The sequence below is a fragment of the Bemisia tabaci genome, chromosome 2, assembly GCF_918797505.1.
Source record: "Bemisia tabaci chromosome 2, PGI_BMITA_v3".
Classification (NCBI taxonomy): Eukaryota; Metazoa; Arthropoda; class Insecta; order Hemiptera; family Aleyrodidae; genus Bemisia; species Bemisia tabaci.
The window spans coordinates 23,665,105-23,686,830 of NC_092794.1; the positions used below are offsets into that span (position 1 = coordinate 23,665,105).

General features: G+C 34.6%; 1 protein-coding gene across 3 annotated transcripts in view; it reads left to right on the plus strand.

The window, feature by feature from the left end:
- Crag (DENN domain-containing protein Crag) overlaps positions 1-21,555 on the plus strand; it is a 31,073-nt gene extending 9,518 nt beyond the window's left edge. For 2 of the 3 annotated variants that reach the window (XM_019060810.2, XM_019060812.2), the window contains 15 exons: positions 1,375-1,509; positions 2,325-2,448; positions 3,422-3,574; positions 4,075-4,920; positions 6,437-6,523; positions 7,203-7,340; positions 8,372-8,571; positions 9,317-9,515; positions 10,041-10,210; positions 11,348-11,544; positions 12,276-12,449; positions 13,161-13,255; positions 14,934-15,112; positions 15,556-15,715; positions 16,239-21,555. In XM_019060810.2, the coding sequence (XP_018916355.2) occupies positions 1,375-1,509; positions 2,325-2,448; positions 3,422-3,574; positions 4,075-4,920; positions 6,437-6,523; positions 7,203-7,340; positions 8,372-8,571; positions 9,317-9,515; positions 10,041-10,210; positions 11,348-11,544; positions 12,276-12,449; positions 13,161-13,255; positions 14,934-15,112; positions 15,556-15,692 (2,834 nt within the window). In that variant the 3' untranslated portion in view covers positions 15,693-15,715; positions 16,239-21,555. The remainder of the gene's footprint in view (positions 1-1,374; positions 1,510-2,324; positions 2,449-3,421; positions 3,575-4,074; positions 4,921-6,436; positions 6,524-7,202; positions 7,341-8,371; positions 8,572-9,316; positions 9,516-10,040; positions 10,211-11,347; positions 11,545-12,275; positions 12,450-13,160; positions 13,256-14,933; positions 15,113-15,555; positions 15,716-16,238) is intronic. The other variant, XM_019060811.2, reaches the window with a different exon arrangement.
- The last annotated feature ends 171 nt before the right edge of the window (positions 21,556-21,726 follow it).

Consider the following 21,726-nt stretch of genomic DNA (forward strand, 5'->3'; position numbering starts at 1 on the left):
AAAATATCATATGACCTAGAGTCCCTTTATACCCAGAGTTAAGACAACTCGATTATCAGTTGACTGGCAGCTGGCCATGGAGGCCGAAACGAGTGCACCCAAACGAACGATATTGAGGGATAAGGATCAGGAATCCTGCGATGTCTGTCACACAAAAACAACAACATCAACAAATTGACCAATTAAAAAGAAAATGAGATTGGTTTGTGAATAATTTCCTAATCTGTTTTCATTTTGGACCGATGGAAATAACAATTTACTCTTGATAAACCACAGTTAGGTAATATTTTCATTATTCTTGTTCACATTCGAGGTACCGCCATCTTGGTGCACTCGTTTCGGCCTCCATGAGCGAGAACCAATCAGAATTGGATTTTTTTTTAGGCCACTTTCAGCTCAACCAAAAGTGAGTTGTCTTAACTCTGGGTATAAAGGGACTCTAATATGACCTGTAACATTCCAAACGATGATTTGGAAACTTATGTGACATCATGAAGCAACTGATTGATAAAACTTGTGTCTGCATACACAATCTTCATTTCATTGGTTGAAGTAGGAAACGCATAACTCTGATTGCAATATTACAAATCTCAGCTCATGTTGTATTTTTTTAAAAAGGCAATCAACCAATAATTTTTTTTCTTAATTGAGTAGTGAATTTTCTTCACTCATTCAAAAATATTCCAAGACAATTAAAAAGAGATACTCTGTTGCGTTTTCTGAAAGAAAAATTAAATATTACCGAAGATTTTGAAACATTGCAACAGAGGTATACATTTTTCAACCTTAACCATCGATGTAGTCCTCTCAGTGCGATCCTGCACTAGATTGTCATTGTCATCGTAATTGTCCATTAATGGGGACACTATTAAAACATTCTGTATGAAGAAAAGGTACAAGAAGCTTTTAAGGAGCAAAAGGGGGTAGCTAACGAAAAGCATCAAGTCCGTTTGCCAATGTGTACAATGCCCCTCATTATAATAGAGTGCTAGATGAAATCAGCAAGTTCATATTGGTTGATCAACATATGCATTTATGCAAGCCTAACAGGAGCATTTTCTCTACCATTCTAAAAGCTTGATGTCTCCATTTTTCACTCACACAGTCCCATTCTGCAGTCTCATCAAACTCATCTGTTCTCACTGAATTTTTAATTTACAGAAAATGATGAAAATGTACTCTGATGTCAGTCATACGTTGATGGATACATCAATTGACAGCAAACAAAAAGGTAGATCTACCTGTATTTGGAGTGAGAAAGTTACATGCGATGCATCACCATGTATGTGAATCTTTTTGGATCGTGTTTATGTTCCCTTTTGTTATTTTTAGGGTTTTGATTCATTATTCTCATTTTTTCTTGATGTTTTATAGATGCTGGCAGCCGTTCCATTGTTGCCCCTTCAGACAGTATTGCGTTTGATAAGTTTAGATCTCGAATTGGCAGCATAGTACGCACCTCGAACCTACCTTTAGTGTGTCCTAGAACTGCCATCAAACAAGAGTCATGTGAGTAAAAATAATCTTAGGTCATCTTCTTTGTTCTGTATCTTCTAATTGACCACAAGGCTAGGTTAAGTTTCTAGCCTTACAATCTGTATTTTCTCATCAACTTGCATGAAAATTTTTTAAACATAGTGAAAATGTCGGACATCAACTTAGAAATGAGGCAATTGCGTACAGTAAATGCAGTCAATTAGAACTCCTTGCTTGCAAAAAGAACCAAATCAATATTATTTGAGTGAGCTATTGAAAGCAGACATGTTGTTTGGTAAAGAACTTTTTGCAAAGTGTGCATTACTCTGCGCTGCTCTTTTTTCATTCTCTCTTCTTTCCCCTTAAAATTTTGCTTAGCTTTCTGCAAATTTAAAGATGGTGACTTAGAACTAGTGAGAATAATGAGTCAGTTGCGCTGGTAACAGAATTGTGTTTTGATGCTTGATTTTTGTAGACTAGCAAAAAATAAGAAGATCTGTCTAAACAGCAACTTTCTACGTTGAATATTAACGGAGATATCGTTCTTTGAAAAGTCCGGTTTTTGACGTCATCCACTGCGGTGGTGCATAACATGGTACGTACTATCGCAGTGGATGACGTCAAAATCGATTACTTAAGGCATGATATCTCGGTCAATATTCAACGTAGAAAGTTGCTGTTTGAGCAGATGTTATTATTTTTAGTTGATCTGCAAGAATAAAGAATCATAACATGATTCTGTGACTAGTGCAACTGACCCATTATGCAGGGTTTTTAAAATAAAACCTTAAGAGGGTCGAAAACCATTTAATCTCTAATACTTTCTTTTTTGTTGTTTTTTTTTCTAGTCAAAAGCAGTGCAGGTCTTTTGATGACAGGTGGTGCTTCTCTTTCTATCGCCGAGGAATCTCAAGATTTATGGGACTTGGAACAATTTGATGCTATTTTAAACACTCCCCCACCATTTGCCAGGTACTTGCTTAAAATTTTGTTTCTATTAAAAAGGTTTTTCATGTTTTAAAATTTACAAACTTTTAAATTTATTTACTGGTTTGCCCAGATGAATTGAATAAAAACCTTATTTCTTAAACCTTAACCTTTAGACCTTTTTTAGACTTCCTCCAAAAGGAATACAGTAAGACCTCGAATTATCGGATCGTGATTCAACGGATTGATCCATCGGTCCCTTCAGCAGGATCCACTTGTGCAATTTAACGGATTCTGCGATTTAATTGATTTATTCCAGTCCCATGAAATCCGATAAACCGAGGTCTTACTGTATTTTTAGATGAAATTGAAAATCACAAAGCTTTTTGTCAAGGCAGTGCGAATAGTTGAGTTTTAAAATGAAGTGTGTAGATTAGTTACTTGGACAGAAACATGATGAGTCATTCAAATATTCGTGAACAGCATTGACATTTAAGAATATTGTGACAAATGCCTTCAATACGCACTAATATTTACGAGTATGCCTATTCATAGAGGAGGGGGAAACTTTAACCCACAGAAGAAAAATTTTCAGTACTACAATTTTTTGTCAAGTGGGGTCGAAAAATTAGATTTTGAGATTTCGATAGTAAAATCTTAAGTGTTCTGAAAAGAATTCACAAATAATTTAGTTCATTTTCATACCGAAGGAAGATGAGAAGTTACATTGTCGAACGCATTCAATCTTGAGATTGAGAAGGCTGATTTGAGATAGGTACATATTTTTTCGGTCTATACCAATATGCCAATCCAGTAGATTTAAACGTGCTCCTTGACTTTTGCATGACACCTCTTTTGGAACTTTTTATGGGAAAACAGAAACTGAAGAAGTTGACAAAAAACAAATTTGTCCTGGGAACGGTGAAATACATCCTTTATTTCCTTCAACCATTGCATATCTATGTCTAGCGTATAACATTGAGTAAGCATAATTTTTTTTGGATATCATTTGTTTCAGGCCTTGCTCAAGGAAAGCTCGCAGTGGATCCTGTACAGAATTCTCATTTTCAAACATGTCACCTAGTTCTACTCACCGACGAAACACTCCCGCTCCCTCTAGTCCTAAGCACAGCCCCTATGATACCAGTGATTGTTACAAACTCCTCATCCGGTAATTTTCTTCAACTCAGTATTTTAAGGCACAAATTTACGCACTGAAATGCAGCAATGCAAGCTTTTTTCTCCTTTTTCTAGGTGGGAGTTGGACAAACCAATAATTTTGTCTGAGTGAATCAGGGTGTATGCTCTGATCTAATGTCATCTTAATTTCAATTTTCATGCAAGATTTTTTCTTTAAATTACTTTAAAACACCATGTTTTAAAATGTAACTCAAACAAATTCTCAGCATATACATGGAGATCTTATCCTAGCTTTCGTATTTCTCTTATACCCAAAACATTATCTCAAACTAGTGAACTCAAACTGTGGAACTCTGAACCTAAAAACAAGTACATAGACTTTTATTCTTTCAAATGTTCTTTGAATTCTTTTCAGTCACATAACAACCTTTAAACTCTACAGAAATGAAAACCAGAGCAAAAACGGAGTAACCATTTCCCCACATCATGACTTTTTAGACAAGTTTTTAACCTTTGGATTACTTTTTTCAGGTCCGAGAGTTTCGCAAATGATGCTCAAATTTTAGATAATTTAAAACTCCTGAAACAAGAACGAGTGGGCTACAAGTCAAACTTAAGTAATGGTGACTCCGTTTCAATGGTCGCACAGAAAAACCTGCGCAATAAACACGAGACGTGCTCAAAGTCACTTTTCAACAAACACCTTAACCCTAGCTTGAAGCAACTTGACGAACATCCTAACTCTAAAAGTGTAGATTCCTCAATTGAAAATTTAGGCAACATTTCAAATTTTGGAAGTGAAGATGATGTGAATGTGCGCACTCCAAAAAGTAAAAATGCAGTTTTAAGCAATTTAGAAAACAAATTGAATAAATTTAAACCTGATGAATGGACAAGAAGGCAATCTGTAAGCTCAATCAACGAAGAAAAGCTGGAAACTAGTAATGACTCCCTTAATCTTAGTTTCAATAGCTCGCCCATCAAGAGCCCCATTCGAACACCTGTGACAGAAAATGACCCACTTGGAGCTTTGTCTCCCACTGAAGAGGAAAACAAAACACTGAGTGAAAAAACCACAGAGAAACGGGAAATGCCACGTGTCTCTTCAAAGATAGAGCTCGACGAGTCTGGGGCGCCTGTGTTATTCGACCGACGGAAAGGCGAATGGTCTAACACGACTCAAAGTGCAATATTTAGCACGCGTGTGGAGAGTGATGAAGATGGAGATGAAGGAGATGAAGAATACGAGGATGATGTCTCCCCACTTCACAGGAAATCCATGCACCGATCATCTACAATGCCAGTCGATAATATGGAAGAACCGGCAGACGGCTCAGCATTAAAAACAGGCTTGAGCAGCTTTAAAATACCTTTCACGTAAGCTTCATTCTTCCTGTTTTAAAATTGATTTCATATTGATATCTGTCTAACCTGTTAATTTCTGCTTTTTGCTGCCCTAAGTTAATGCAGTGTAGGAAGGGTTATTGCTGCCTTAAGTTAATGCAGTGTAGTAAGGGTAAATTATTCCATGCTCACGTAGGAGGAAGGTGTGACAGTCCCACTTCACAAGTGGGGTCTAGTACCACATAATGTCATGTAAAAAAGGGTTCAAAGCATTGTTATCATGGACATTTTTCCAATAGTTTTGGAACTGACAATGACAAAAATTCAGCTTTTTTACCGGATAGAAAGGGGTTATCAATCAAAGCATGGTATAATTTCTTAAGGGGCTCAGGCCTGCATGACAAGTGTGTGAAAAGTGGGAGGGGTTTATGAAATTCTGGGTTTCAGCATGACGTGATGTATCGTTTGTTCTAAAATAGTCGCATGATTTTGTTTAACGTTAGTTTGATCATTCAAGTGTGTCAGTTTCACTCTAAGTTTCGATAGTGGCTACCTAAACGCTGGTTGTTACTTTGTGTTTGTGAGCTTTAAATCACTAAAGCTGTTTCCAGCCTGGATGAATAATTAACAAAAATAATTAAATTCATCTAGTAATGTGGGAGGCATATTAAAATTAAATTGTCTTCACAAAAATCTGAAGTAAAAGAATCAATTATAATGAGTTAGTTTTCAATTATACTCTTAAAATGCTCATGGGAGGCCAGTAAATTCGAAAATTTCATCTTACATCAATGGAAACTCTAGTATGAGCAGGTAATATCTCATCATTCAGTTCAGGTCAGCTGTACAGCTCTAGCAGTTGCCCAGTTAGCATCATTTCAATTGAAGAATTTTTTACCTGTGGTCTAAAAATTTAAATAGATGTTTGCTTAAAACTTGGCCTAGAAGAGAAAAAAACACCAAAAGGTGCATTCCAAACTAGAAATTCACCCTCAGAATGCACACAAATGGAATGCAAAACATAGCATTTTGAAGAGAAGAGGATTACAAATTTGCTTTGAGTATATTTTACTGCATTCACGTTGTATTACCTAATAAAACTAAAAGATTTTCCTCCTCTTGTCATATTAATGTGTGTTCCCAGGGGCTGCTAATAAAATACGTAATGCTAGGTATAGGGTTACGCCAGCTAGAGTCACGCCATTTTGTTTTTACATTTCTATAGATAGGGACCTACATCACAAAAGTTTCACTAGGAAAAGGAGAGGAGGTGAGAAATTCGGAAATTCAGTGTTACGTATTTTATGAGCTCCCAGCGCTTGTCGATTACCAGCACTAATTACCTACCTAAGTATCATTACAAGTTCATTTGGTTTCTTTTTTAAAGTCATATAGTTATATATTTTATGTTCAGCATTATATTTTTTTCAGTTATTTTTAGTTAGTACACATGTTATGCTTAATAACTTAGTTCTTTTAATTTTTTATATTTTTGTTCAGCTAGTTTTTTGCCTGTTTTTTATGTTCAATATATCCGTTTAATTTCCAGTCGTTATTCACCCTCCCGGTTCAGTCTCCGCAAAACCGATCTGCTTTTGGGCACTCAAATTATTGAGAATGCTTTCAATAATCTCAGGTTAGCTTCCTAGTTTTGAATTTCTTTACATTTTGCTTTTTCTTCTTTGGTATTAATAATGTACGACATTGCATAATGAAGGATAGGTAAACATAAACAATGCAAATCTGTGGGTAAGTACAAATGAAAGGATTAAGCTGTTCTACAGGTTTGCTAATATTGAAATTGAATTGAGAAAATCTTGGGACTTATTATATAAGAATATAGCCCAAGAGTTGAAAGAAAAAATTGTTAAGTTTTGTCTCCCAGTTTAGGCACCTTTCAACTCAAAATTCCCTAATGTCAGGTTCTGTTTATGACACAGGTTTGGAAAGGGATCAAAATAATCACATTTCTTAAATCAAGAGCTTACATACCACCTCTTCAAAATTATCACTAGTTAAAGTTTTAGAAATGTTTACTTTGTTTAGTAGCCATCTGGAATCTGTAATCATTAGAACCTTTGAGTTGAGCGGAAAAAGAAACTGAGTAGTAAAATATTTTGTATCTCGTTTATTATAGCTGTCCACAATTTTTATTTTTCTTTCATTTCATTATCATAACCTGCTAAAAAATCTCTCTTCCCTCAATTTCATTTCAATTGACAACTGGCACTGTTGTTAATGTGTTAGAGGTGTTGGAAATGCATAAACCTGAAGAATTATTGAAAGTTTCATTTCAAGTCGTAAATTTTTTACAGTACAAGTGGCATCTCGACCAAGAAAGCAGAATCTATCATGGGAGGTCTCCACAGCCTGAAAACGTCAGTAGCAAAGAAATTTGATGAAATCAAGGAGGCAATATCGGCCAACAGCACACCCATCAAAACCGGCAGTTTGTAAGTTCAATCTAACTTTAACATTGCAAACTTTTAACACCCTGGAGAGCTCTTCCATCAAAGACTGTGACATCACATGCTCTCTACAAAATTAAAAATTCAGAACAAAATAAAGCGAAAAATATCTAAAAAAATTTGACGAAAACATTTGGACATTTATCAACTTTAAATATTCCTTCCGAAGAAAATCCCTGTAACAAACTAGAAAATTTCTTGGTGGGAACTCTCTAAGTAGGGCTCCTCCAGAACACTGCAGCTGGTACAATTTGAGCAGTAAACCTATGTAATGTCAGACAAAAATTTCTTGAAAGTATTTTAGAAAGTTCCATTTAAAAGGTAATGTCTACTGAATATTGCGCTCTCGGTGAAATTCGTAATTTTGTTTTTGCAAGAAAGTACATTATCAGCATTGTTTTCAAGGATTACTTTGTGATCACTGATAAAAAAAAATATACATGGAACCTAGGAAGAAATCATCGATCAATGAAGAAGATGGCAAGAAGTAAAATAAGCATTAATTTTGATACATTATTAATAATAGACTTAAATCAATACACATATTTCAATCCTCTTCTGATACAAATTATCTTTGATTTTGTCAAAAAAAAAAAAAAAAAAAACAACTTGTCGACAAGAAAATTCTTCACAAAATTACTGTACCATTTCATTTGATTCAATTAGGCTCTGGTTTTTCTGTGAGCAGAATGTGTGAATTTTTTAATGACAAAAATTGTTATTTTCTAATTTAAGAGTTGAATTTGGAAATTTATAGTGATTCCATCGTATGTCTCATAAAATTTTAGTATAATGTGGTTTTTGATTTTGTACCTTGTCTAGTAGCCCATTCAATAGTTTCTCTTCAGGCAGACTTTTTGAGTCCTTTTAACCTCTTTTTATCCTTTGGGGCGTGAAGATATGAAAAAAATGGTAACACAAAAATCAATATTTTTCAACAGTGGCCCATTGCTGACACTATATGACTAAACTTCTCTCATAGTTGCTTTAAATTCTTGTCCTTATGATTTTTTCAGATCAAGAGACAGGGATTACTATATGAATGATGACGATTTATTGCAAGACACCGTCAATGAAGAATCATCATTTCGAAGGAAAATCTCCAGTGAATTTTCACCATTAGCCATGTCTCAGCAATCAGATTATTGGTCTAACTTCATGGAGCTATTTGGTGATGGTAGCAGAAAAGGAAGCACCTCCAATCTTCAGCCTTATGGTATTTTTAATCTTCAAATTGTTAATAGGGTGTCTATAATATATTTCCAGAAAGTCCGGAAATAGTACTGATTTTTTAAGGGCGGTCTAGAAGTACTGAAAAAGTGCGGAAATTCTGCAAGGAGGTCCGGACTTTGTTTCATTTTTTGTCATTTTTGTCGCAATTTGAGCGAAATATTCAAATATTTGAAATTTTTTAGAATCTCTTCAAATGGAGGTACTGAAAAAGTACTGAATTTTTCTGTTGAGGAGGTACTGAAAAATTACTGTAAAAGTACTGATTTTTGGACAGCCTGTTTTAGTAGATACCATGGTCAATTTGAACTGTTGTCTTTCTGAGGTATCCGCTTAGAATTGTCTCTCATAATTAATGAATGAATGAATTGACGTTTGTATAAAGGCAGAACCAGAGCTATGTTATCAGAACATCATACTGTTTGCGCACTGACCAGTGGTTTTTAATGCGAAATTGGCCAAATAAAATTTATTCCTTTCATGGCAAAGTTCTGACAAGCAATCGTACTCTTTAAGGAACTACAACTCATGCTGTTAAGAAACACTTTGTGCACCACCTCATTAAGCAGGATGTGATGCTGAATACTTTAAAGAATTGACAATTTGTTGATATTTCCACAAAGTTCATATTATTTGAACCTTTCTTTTAGTCTCGATAGTTTCAATTTTCAGTTTGAGACCAGACGAGTTTGCCATTGGAGATTGTTCATAAATGCTTTGTTCTTTTTCAGAGGAATCCTCCCTATCCAACTCTCAACAAAATCTCATTCAAGAAAAATTGTATCCAAAAGTGCTGCGTGATCCCAAAATCCCAGTGGCTTTAGAAATTGTCATGACAACCTGCTCTAGGTGTCACCATTGCGCTTCAGTATTATACGATGAAGAAATCATGGCTGGATGGGTCTCAGAAGATTCAAATTTGAATTCCAAGTAAGAATCTGTCTCCCCTTACTCAATTCTCCCTTGTGCACAGAAAATAAATAATTGAGTCACTGATGCTAGAGCAAGGAGGAATGTTGTAAGATTTTTTTTCATTTAACGTCCCTAAGTATCAAAACAGGGTAGTTGCAAAACTTGTCTTAAGTCAAGTGAGGGCAAAATATCAGTTTGAAGTTTGCTCTTTGAGAAGAGGATATGTATAATTCCAAGCTGCCATGCGCAGTGCACAAAATCACTAGATTTTCATGCAACTTTATTTCCGCCTTTGGCTCAAAAATTATTTAAACTGCTCGCAACTTATTCTTCAGGAAACTGGAAAGTTTCCTGTTAAAAACTGAAAATCTAATGTTTTCGCCAATTCAATCGCCCTACTGGAAATTTTGTCACCTTGAATTAAAGTTCTCAATCCTTTGGACGGTCATATGATCAGAAAAGGGAGAAAAATGTGTGACTTTGCAGACTCGACTCATGCTAAACTATCAGTCTTTTAATGGTTTGATTTTTATTATTTTATAGGTGTCAGTTTTGTGACAAGTGGACTGTTCCCTTCTTGACCCTCACAATCAATGATCATAGGGGCAAGAAAAAAATGGTTGCTCCTGTTTCCAGTCTACTCAGTTTAACAGCATCTGATAAACGCTCTTCTTTAAAGCGGGATAGTACAACCACCATGCCTGAGTCTATCAGTAAGTTTTGGGCCTGAATCTATCTTCTCTTAATTTCTCGCCGCTTTCTCCTCTGCATGCAGAAATGTGACGTGTCTCCTTTCTAATATTTCATGAGACTAGTTGGTTGAAATTAAAGAATTTGCAGTGGTTAGCTGCAAAATTGTTTGATTTTAATCGAATTTACTTTACTCTAAGAACTATTCCAAGTTACAAAATTTTTGTCTCTTAAATGGACCTTTCTCGATTTACATCCATCCAAAGGTTGATGTTTAAACGTAACAAGTTCATCTCTTAGTGATCCCTTTGCTCCATAAGATTGCTTATATTTTAGGGCTTATCGGATAATTGACTTGTTCATTTTTACTAGGGATTGACTCAACTATCTTCATATCTTTTTATCACAAATTATTCTTCCAGTCCTCTCTTGGACAGCTCCATCTTAAGTACAAGAGTTATTCAGAAAGTGAGAATTGATTTGCTTTTTCTCTGTACCTACTAGTTGTGGAACAAAGTGACTGTGAAACTCTCAAACCAAGTATTCCAATTTGCAACGTCACAGAATTCCTGTCATGCTTCATTTTTTAAATGGAAAACTGCTGAGCGTCAATTCTTTAAAGCTTCCATAATATTTTTTCTCTGTCAGAAGAATATTCTGTGATAACGTCAAGGAATAATGTAAATTTGTTCATCGTCAAAAAAATAAAGAGGGAGCAGAGATTTTTAAACACCGCAAACGAGATACAGGGTTTGGGAGTTTCACTGTCGGAATCCACTCGTGTCATTAAAGTATCATCCAAGTCTCAACCTCCTAAAAAAGCAATAGACGTTCGTAAACTCCAAAGGATTCTTTTTTTCCTCCTCCCACTTTGATTCAAAAAGAGAAAAATTCCAATGTATCTACACCTTGGCCAAAATTAGACTGCAGTCTTGTTCAGAAACTTCAGAAGAAAAGTGCCATTCCTCTAAATGTGTTCTCTGGAATTTCAATGCAATTGACCTGACACCTAAGCTAACATTTTGCCAAAGATCACGTTTCATTACTTGGAAATTTATTTTATCCAAGTACGTACATCCAAACCTTTTAAAAGGCTCCTCTACTATTTTCTCAATTCATTGTTCAATAACTGAAGGTTTTTTTTTTTTGTTTCCTTATAGATACAAGCGTAGCCTCTTTGAATTCTGATGTAGATGAAGAAATCACATTGCCAATCAGCTCAGAGCCTATTTCTGTACCCTACCTGAACCCCATTGTTCTGAGGAAAGAACTGGAGTCTATTTTGTACGCGGAAGGGGACGTTTGTATGACCAAGCCTAAATTCGTTGATGAACATCCTATTATTTATTGGAACATGGTAATGCTCATGTACTAAATAAAACGCAGAAGTTAATGGACAAAAATTGAAGTTTTTTAGCTTTCACAAGATTCCTGTGACACTACTGCCGTAATGTCATTTGCTTTCTTAAGTATTTGAAAACCTAGCTCCTTTGCTCGAGGGAAGTTTCAAGTCTAAAATTTAGTTTTCGTAACCTCTGCTCATTTTTGCTAACTTTTGAGACCAGGATGTAGCTTAACCTCTAACACAAAATTGTTAAAACCCCCATTGTTACAGTCCACATTACAAGAACGTCATCTGTAACCCTTCAGTACATCGTGACGTTTTTTTTTTAAATCATTAAGATTCGACTTTTATCATCATAAATATCTGTAAATCAGAGGAGTAAACAAGTCTCAATGTGTAAGCCATCCCACCGTAAGAGGTGATGATGCTTTTCCCCATAATTTTAATAAATTTGATTGTAACTAAAAACTAATCATTATAAAAGAAAAAAGAAAGAAAAAGAAACTTGTAACTTGTGATTAACAAACAGGTCGATCATCGTAAAGTTCGATATCCTCTTGTCTAGCATTGATGCCTGACACCACCCCATGACCAATTCTGACCAATTTCTGTTGCTGAGGTCTGTTGCCGTCACCACTGATCAGGCATTCACACCATTCACAGTCATCATGAAAATAATTTTAATTGTTTTGACTGTGCCCTGCAGATGATTAACAGGTTTTAATGATTTATTTTTCCCTCAGATATGGATTTTTGAAAGAATTGCCGTCCCTTCACACCTACCGGCGCTTTGTTTAAATGCTGAGTGCGTCCTCCGAAATCGAGAGTCCTCTGCTTTTCACGAATCATGGAATGCTTGCGATCAAAACAACGTTCTGATTCGAACAATGTGGGACAATACGAGGCTTCATGATGAGGTATATTTCGTTAATATAATTTAAGAAACTGCAGAAAACTTAAATCAATAAAACGTTTTTCAAGAGGAGGATATTTTCAGAAACTAGAATTAATAGACCGTATTCGATAACGGTTCGATGTATCGTTTGGTTCAAAGCAGTAGAACATAACCTCAAACCAAACTGTAAGGATTCGAGTTGGAAAAGCTGAAAATGAGAAATTTCCTTACAATTTCACTTTGCATTGGCATTTGGTACTCAAAAGAATAAAAAATCTGTTACAAAAGACCTATTCTCTCAGATTTCTGAATTTACTTTTGAGGCTATGTTTATGTTTTGAACCAATATCGATTATATCGATACAATCTCACCCGTTTGATGTATCGAATATGATCTATTTTATATTTCACTGTGCAGGAAAGTAAAATTATATGATTAATCGTAAAATCAGGTTTTTTTTTTGTTGCAGTGACTTTTACAGGTCTCTTTTTTGTAGTCACCTTCTGTATTCTTTAAAAATGTGTAATACAGGAAAAATATGTGAAAAAAGGTTGCACTGGAACATTTATGAAAAATTGTTGTTCATGGAAAAAGGAGGATTTTGTTGATTTGACGATTTTTATCCCATTAATATTCAGTTAACAATAAAAAAATACCCGTAAAGATACAGTGAATTCAAGAATCAAAGGTTTTGACATGCTGTTTCAATTTTGATCTCTTCTTGGATTATAGGTTGGTCTTCCTATGTATGTTCTGTGGAATCAAAATGACGAGCAGAGTTCACTAGTGAGCGCTTTGGTGACAGATAGGACTACTATTCCTCGCAGGTAACATTTTTTATTCATCAAGCGTTTGGTGTCATAAAAATGAAGAATCAGGCCCTGTCCACACAAGCGTGGTTCGAGGAACTTATTCGACGAACTGCTCAGTTCCCGGAACTTATTCCTTGAAACGAGGCATGCTGTCCACACGAGTTCGCCCGAACTGGAACCGGAACTTCAATAAAACTTTACAATTATCGCAAAATAATAGATTATTACGGCCGCCAAAGTAACAAAAATAAATGTCAAGACATGTAAATAAAGGACGTAAAAAACAAAAACAAACAAATTCACATCAAAAGAAACATTTATAGAAGCTCAGAGTACAGGGGAAGTTCTGGGTTTTGGAGGAATAAGTTTTTAGCTCAGCTCAAACTTTTTCCGGGAACAAGTTCCTCAGAATAAGTTCCGCGAACCGCGCTCGTGTGGACAAGGCCTTAATTATTGTCTTTCATAGTTATAGAAGTTTCTAGTTACATTTATTTGAAGGTAAATCCAAAGCTGTAGGCTGAAGCAGGCTTTGCTCTTCTTTGCATAAGCATTTTAATGAAAAATACAGCAGATGATTGTGCTCTGGAAAAAAAAAATATATGAGTACATATTAGGACTGAAAAACTATAATTTGAAACATGGCTCCGCAGTCTCAAGAAATGGTTTTACTTTCAGAAAGTATCTTATTCTGATGGCAGGAGACATATCTCATTGTAGCTCAATATTACACCAGAAAATTCAACAAAGAAAAAGAATCAATCACACTATGGAAAGTCTGCAAATCAACTCCTGAACACGATATAAGTGGACGGCGCAAGTCCGCAATCACATACCTCGTTTGCGGTGTCTGAAAATCTCCGCCTCTATGTTATTTTTTTAAAGGAGAATAAATTGACAACATTCCTTGAAGTTTTTGTAGAATTTGCTTCGGACAGAGAAGAAAGATCACGGCAGTTTTAAAGAATTGTCATTGAGTAGTTTTCCGTTTAAAAAATAAAGTATGACAAGGAGTCTGCAACGTCGGAAACCGAGTTATTGGATGGCAGACTTACACCATGGAAAAGTTTACAATTAATATTGGTAAAATTACAAGATTACAAATGACATCATTTGTATAATCCAAATTAAATTTGATCGATGTTAATTTATGTACTCGTTCATACTCAGTGCAGGAGTTGATTTCTGCACATCCTGTTGTGTGAATCATTTCCTGCGGATTTTGAAGAGAAAATGCCATGGTTTTTTTTTCTAGTTTAAACCTTGTCTTGTGATCCATTCAGCCTCACTGAAAAATTATCGAGAGTTATCATTAGGGTTCGGCAAACATTTGAACATCTAGAATATTCAAGTTTGAACAAGTCTATAAATAGTATGATCTATCATACTATCTTTCAAACAACTCAGAAACAATTTTAAAACTTTTCATACTGTTTCCAAAACGTCGAATAAGATGACATGGAAATTTCTTCCACACATACCGAAAACGTTCTGATAACTCTACTCATCTTCAAAATGTTTGTTTGTGAAAGTTTTAAGAATTATCAAAGTATTTCAATGACACATTTTTAAAACTTTTCTAAAATGCGGTGTCCCATCAAGGTATCATGTAAAAGACAAGCCGTGAATAAAAGAATAAAACAATGTGATCAAAGAAATATGCTTAATCAAGTCTTGTATTTGTGCAATTTTTCAGTGTTATGCAGGCTGTGATAACGTCTGTTCAGTTGAACAATGATTTAGTAGAACCCCTGAAGCGTCTTGCTGTGGAGCGGCATAAGATCAGAGGGCGAGGTGTGAACAGAAGTCATTCACTTTATCGAGAAATTTTGTTCCTGACCTGCGTAGTGTGTCAAAGAGAAAATATTGATCAGAGTAAGTACCCGCTTTCATCCTATTAGGACAATTTTTGGTTTTCTATTTTTTTCCTTTTTTTTCTTTTTCATTGTTAGATCATCTGAGACTTACAATTAATTTGGTTTTTAACAACTGAAAAATAGAAAAAAAAAACAGAAATTAAATCTACAACATGGTAAATTCGAAGTTGCACAAGAAAATTTCAAAATAAACATAGTTCAGTTAGTATGCATAACTGATCATACTGGTAGCTTAATTTACCGCATTTGTCGAGAACTGCCAAAAAATCTGAAAGTTGTTTTCAGAGCAATAATTCGATAAATTGAGAATTGACAATACTTATTTATTCATATTTCTAAGTGCATTCTTTTCAAAAACGAATTAAAATACCTGTAAAAGCCTCACTGTGATGAAGGTTGCATAGCTGTTATTCAAGGAAGCTCATATTTATTTGTTTGCAGATGTGTTTGATCGGGAGTATGAATTGGCCTTCAGAAAATTACTTGAACAGGATTCAAAAAAATATTTACGTTGTGATCAACCAATCTCGAAAGCAGCTGTTAAATGTAGACTGTATTTCAAGGAACTGGAGCTCTGACACAAGTTCAACCACAAGCAAAGGTATCGTAGTCACTGCTGTATTTAATGCAAATTCTCAAACTTCAGCCTTTGCTGCTCTTTTTATAGCTGAAAAAATTTCTACTGCCCGAGTGACACCCTTCGTTTCAATCTGTGTCAAATGAGTTTATGCTTTTTAGGTGTACAAGAGAAAATCTGGTATTTTCATTTTAGCGGTAAAAGTAAATGGAAGAATTCAGATGGTAGATCTTGCGTGTCAAGACACGTAAGTCCTCGATTTATTGGATTTCACTGGACTGATGAATCAACGTTCATTCGAAAAGCTTGAAACCCTTGAAGAGACCTTGTCAATCAACCTAACAATCTATCAATCGGCAGATTGATAAATCGAGGTCACACTGTAAACTAATTTGGCAAGGTCGTCCAATTGAAAATTCTGGAATAGTTGTCTATAATTATGTACCATCCTGATTTATGAAAACAATGATAGCCTCTTTAGATTTCTGAGAAAAATTGTATGTTTTTACTCATAATTGAAGCCTTTTTTTCTCTTTTTTCATTTCAGCTTTTTGGACAGAGGGAGAAAGCCTAGCTCCCTGAACAGGTAGCTTTGAAGTTGAATTCTGAGAGCAGCTGTTTTAATTCATTAAATTGAGGTTTTTTTCTCTCTTTTCTTTCCTTTTCTTTTTTTTTTGAAAAGTCTTTGCTCATTTATTGCTTTAATTCATCATATTGTTTGTATTCGCGAAGAGATGGAATGTGTGAAATGTCTTAAAGGGTCCACAGTTGCTCATCTCTCCACAGTCCCGTCCAATCAACATTACTTTTAATTTTAAAAAAAAGCTTTTGCTTAGTTGATTATAGTCTTTCAAAATTGTGTAAATATTCTAGTGTTGATACTATGAGAAAACACTTTCAGTCTAAACTCAGTTTGATTTTTAAATTTTGAAAATTTTAAAAGTTACCAGTTGGGAAAACAAAAACAAAAGGAAAATTTTGTCTCCAGTCGCCCTTTGAATGACTGATAGTTTCAGTGGATTCTGGAATAATTTTTATTTACTTTTGGCCGTTTCTCATAAGTAATGTTATTGAGCCCCTCTTTAAGATTGAACTCCTTTTTTGAAAGTTGACTTAAAGTTTTCAATAATGAGAGCTCGTTTTTTATTTGTTCTTGCTTTGCTTCTTCTTCGAACTATCTTAGTCCAGTATTAGCAAGACCCTAATTTTTTCCCGAAGGAGACCTAGTAGTGACATGATAGACATCTCAAGCCAATTATGTCTACTACTGAACTAATTTATCACAGCCCTATGGTTATTTTGTCTTAACCCAACTTTACAAGAAAATCTTGTCTGTGTTATTGAATGAAGGGAGGATAATTTTTGGTTAATTGACTGTTATGTGGCCTTGACTGCTGATTGATTTCTCACAAGAATATTTTGCCTTACTCAGTCCTGATCGAAAATTTGTCATGTACCTCTATAGATTTTTTAGGGTTTTTATTTCATTTTATTTTATTTTGAAGAATCAGAATTTCGATACCTACCTCGAAAATCAGAGAGATGGTCACTGAAATCAAATTAATCATAAAAGTGTAACCATTTCTCTCTGACGCTTGGGGACATTGATGACCTCCTATTTTGTGATCCTAAAAATGTCAAAGATATTGTTGTAGTTCATTACTGGGCCTTTGATTGTTGCCACAACTTTATTGAGAAGGGGAACATCTAAAACTGAAACATTCAAACGAGTTTGTTTTTTCTTACTTTCTTTCTTTCTTTCTTTCTTTTTTTTTTTTTTTTTTTTGTAGACTCAAGATAGATCTGTACGTTTTTTTGTTTTTTATCTTGAATGGGCTATAGCAACAAGGTAAAAAATCGAGTTTTCAATCGCCAATGCTGTCTTGACACATGACTTTTGTAGGGCAAGGGGTTTGTACCATTTTGACCTTCCTTGCTCCTGTCTCTGCTTCCATATTTTACAACAAGAGTGTTGGTCTGGTCCAAAAGAGGTCCCGGTGCAATTTTCTTTTCGTTATCCATGAACAAAAATATGCCTAATCTGTAGCGATTTTTGTCAGTCCCTTAACATTGAAATTCGTCCATTTCAATGTAGTGTAAGAATTAATATTTATTAAGGCAGGTTGTCTAACTGAAGTCGGTGAATTATAATAGATTTAAATTAAGGAATAATAGTGTCATCAATTTGTGATAATCACCTTTGTGCCCAATGAATTTCTGGAAAGGGTAAAAAAAAAAAATCAATTGGAAGGGAACGTTTTGGATGTTCCTCTCATGTAACTATGAACTAAATTACAAAGAAAGATCTGGCCTTTTGCAGTTTTTCGGTGGCTTATTTTCCTTATTGTAGTTATCATATACTTCATGTTTTATTTAGTTTTTCATTTTAATTACTACTTGTTTAATCACCCATTATTCATTTTACCTTTTATGTTTTATCTGTTTTCACCATTGCAGTTCTGTGATTTTAGATTTTTAAAACTCAGTAATTTTAACCCTAATTTTCTGTTTATCAAGTAGTGATGGTCTGTGAAGAAGGAGTAATTTCCGTTGAGAGAAGGTTTTAGTCAGAAGATAGGAAAATTCAGTTTCTAATGCAAATTGCCCTCCTATATCAATGGAAAGAGGATAGGTGCTGTTTCAATTAAGAATTTCTCAAAACTTAATTCTAGACGCTCTTTTCTGACAGCAACCAGGATTTCGAAAGGGAATGTTCCTCCTGATCAGTTGCATTTCTTTTTAAGTAAAATAGATCATCTCAGCTCTCTGATTTTAATACATAGAAAATCAGTGTTCTAGATTTAGGGGTTGTGTTTGTGCCAAAATTTTAGTATTTTCCTTCTCCATGAAATGGTATCAGGATGTAAATCACTTTCTAAGTTCTCCTTTTCACAGACGCCATCACTTACACGAAGGTTAACTTTGCCGTGCTAAGGAAGAACGTCATATGAACATTCGAGAGATGCCTTTCCTTTGATAAAATGCTCATACGGCATTTTTCCTTAGCGCTGCAGAACTGGGCTCTAATTCGTTTAAATCATCTCCTAACATGATCCATCAAGAAGTGCATGACCTGACCATAGCTACTCAGAATAAACTTGAAGTAATTATCAAATCGTCAAGAAAATCAGTACTAGTTTTGAAATTTTAGTAAACTCTGCTTTAAGGTCAAATGCTGTATGAACATCAGGATGTTGCCAAATTTTCTTCGATAAAACTCTAATTTTCAAGAAAACTTGTGGATATTTTCTGACCAGTTTCTCAGAAAATTTTCCTCGCAATTCGATTTAAAGTATCTCAAATTTCAAGGAGCATTTTTTATAAATTAATATTTTACCAGAGGAAATTCGGCAACGCCCAAATTTTCATACACCATTTTTCCTCAGTACGGCAGAATAATAATGCCGAGGTCAGACCTTACCGTTAATCTCTTTTTGCAAAATGACGTGAAGTTCCAGTGAGCGATTTCAAGGCAACAGGAATAGTTGCGCTGTGCAACATTTTGAAAATGAAAGAGCATCAATTCCAACTAAATTTTACTAACTCATTCAAAACGCGTTGAACTTAATTTTCATTGGCTTCAGCATGAAAAATTATGATTTCGTGCCAAAACTCCATCATCTTGTCGATAAATGTAGTCACACATCTGTCCAATGAATTTTCTCACTGAAAAATAGAATTTTAATTTTAGTCTGGCTAGCTTTTTAGCATTAAGAACCCTTCAATGAAAATATTCCTGTCATCATCACCAAAACACCGAAAATTACTATTTCGCTTGGATTTTGATTTGGCAACATGTATCTAAATAGAAATTTTCAGTACTTAAAGTCTCACAAATTGTTAAACAAGGATAATTTTTCATGCTTTTTTTGTATGAAGGAACGCAGGGAAACCACTCTGTTTGATTTATCACCTCAGTTTCCTGTTTTTTTGTTTTTTTTCTGAAGTAGCTTTTAACCGTTGGCAATACAATTATTTCTGTTACCTTGAAGCTGCCCAAATGATTGCAGTTGAAAAGTATCTAAAAGAAATTATTTCACAGTTTCATTTTTTAAAATGAATGAATTATTTTATCGAGTAAGTTCAAGATAAATGAATGAACTCACTATGTTATTTGCTTTAGCAAAACGTAAAAATTTAATCCTCTTGTCAATATGTCCCCAACATGGCTGTTATCTCAGACCATTAATTACATTAGAGGAGAATTACGCAGAAAATTGTGCTGTGGCAAAGAATTAAGTTGTTCATCACAAAAATCTGGAAGATAGTCATTTCAGGACAGATCAGAGGCATGTTAGAATCAGAATTTTAGCAGCATCCATTCCCAAGATCACAATCTCAATTTTCATGAATTGAAATTTTGAAACAATCGAGTTGTGTCCTATCGGTGCTAAACAAATGCTACTGTCAATCCTTACTCTTAGAGCGGTGCAGGCTAGACCGACCAATGGAGTTTAAATATTTTTATTTCTTTATTTTTACTCTTTAGAGGAACAGGAACCTCTAGTCTATAACCCCTTTCAAAATGGACCTTATCAGCCTTGAGAGTGTATCATCGGTGTAGTATTTCCCCTCACTTTGACCATCTAGAAGGTCAAAAATATTTAAATCCAGTTATTTATCCTCAAAGTCTGGAGTAAATAATAACCTTACGACTTTTTAAATATTGTGCTACTTCCACGGCTTCTCGCAAATCTAAATGTTTACAGGCCAAGTCAACAATCTCTTTTTAGATTTTCAGCAAAAATTCTTTTCAGAATGTTTTTAACTTCAGAGGCACATTTGTTTTAATGCATGCTTTTGGTTCCCCTGGATGAGAAAGGATGGTCTTCATGTATTTGTATTATTAAAGTTTCAATTTTTTTAAAATTCTGGCCTAAAGAAACTCTGATCAACTCAATCGTTGTCTCACTTTGCATTATGTAGATCTCCAAATGGCCATAAAATAAAATCGTTGTTTGACGAAACATTTTCTTTTGTCGTAGGCTTGTTTACCTCTGTGATCTAACAGTCAATATGGATATTAGGAGCTGAATAGCTCTAATTATTTGCATCAAGTTTCATTACATGATAAACTGTATTTCATCGGTGCATTCAGTTGGTGAATCAATTTACTATTGTAAATCCTTTGTCTTTCATACAGTTTTTCTTTATATTTTCATCCGAGTGAAGAATCATATCTGGAGTGAGTTTTGTTCTTAGTTTCATCTGTTTTTAAATTTAGAATGCTTGCTAATACATTTAGTCAAATTGTTTGTTATTTTATTCTCATCTTAAAATTTTTAATTCCTTGAATTGTCTTGAAATGAAAAGAAATGTTAAGACTTGCACATGATTTCTTTAAGAACCTTTGAGGAATGGTGTTTCTATCCCATGAATAATTTATGGAGTAAATTTTTTTATTTAATTTTATTTTTTTTAAAAGCTGGACCAGCAGTGTCTATCGATTTTATGAAAACTAAAAGTTTGTAAGTAAATGTTGTTATTGGTTTCATCCCTCAGAAAGTATCCTTAAATTGCGGAACACATTGCATAGGCTCTGTTATTTGGATGCATTGGTCGAATGCCACCAAAGGACGCAAGTGATCGATCTTAACTTTCTGCATCTCAGTAAAGCAGCAAAAAAAATATTCATGCTGTTTCAAAAAGAGTGAAAGGGTTCATCGAATGTCAATTGGGGTTGGGTCTGGTATTGCTGTATCTGCAAGGAAAAATGAAAGGTAATGTAAAAATGCGAAGGTGTGTTAGGTTATTCAAGGATACTTTCGGCCTGTATTAAGATTTATTTTTTAGAGAAAATATTGAGTATTGTAAATCTGATTGTAAAAAAGAAAATACGAAATAAAAAATATCTATATTTTGTATTTTTGCTTCTCCTTTCATAGCCTGCTTATCTTCTTCTCTTTGTTTTTATAAGCAGGCGTTTGCATCAAAAAAACTTCAATTCTGAGGACAAAATTCAATACCAGTCTCATAATTTTACCTACGCACTATATTTGTTCCTCTTAAGTGTTTTCTTTTTTGAGCTAATGCTC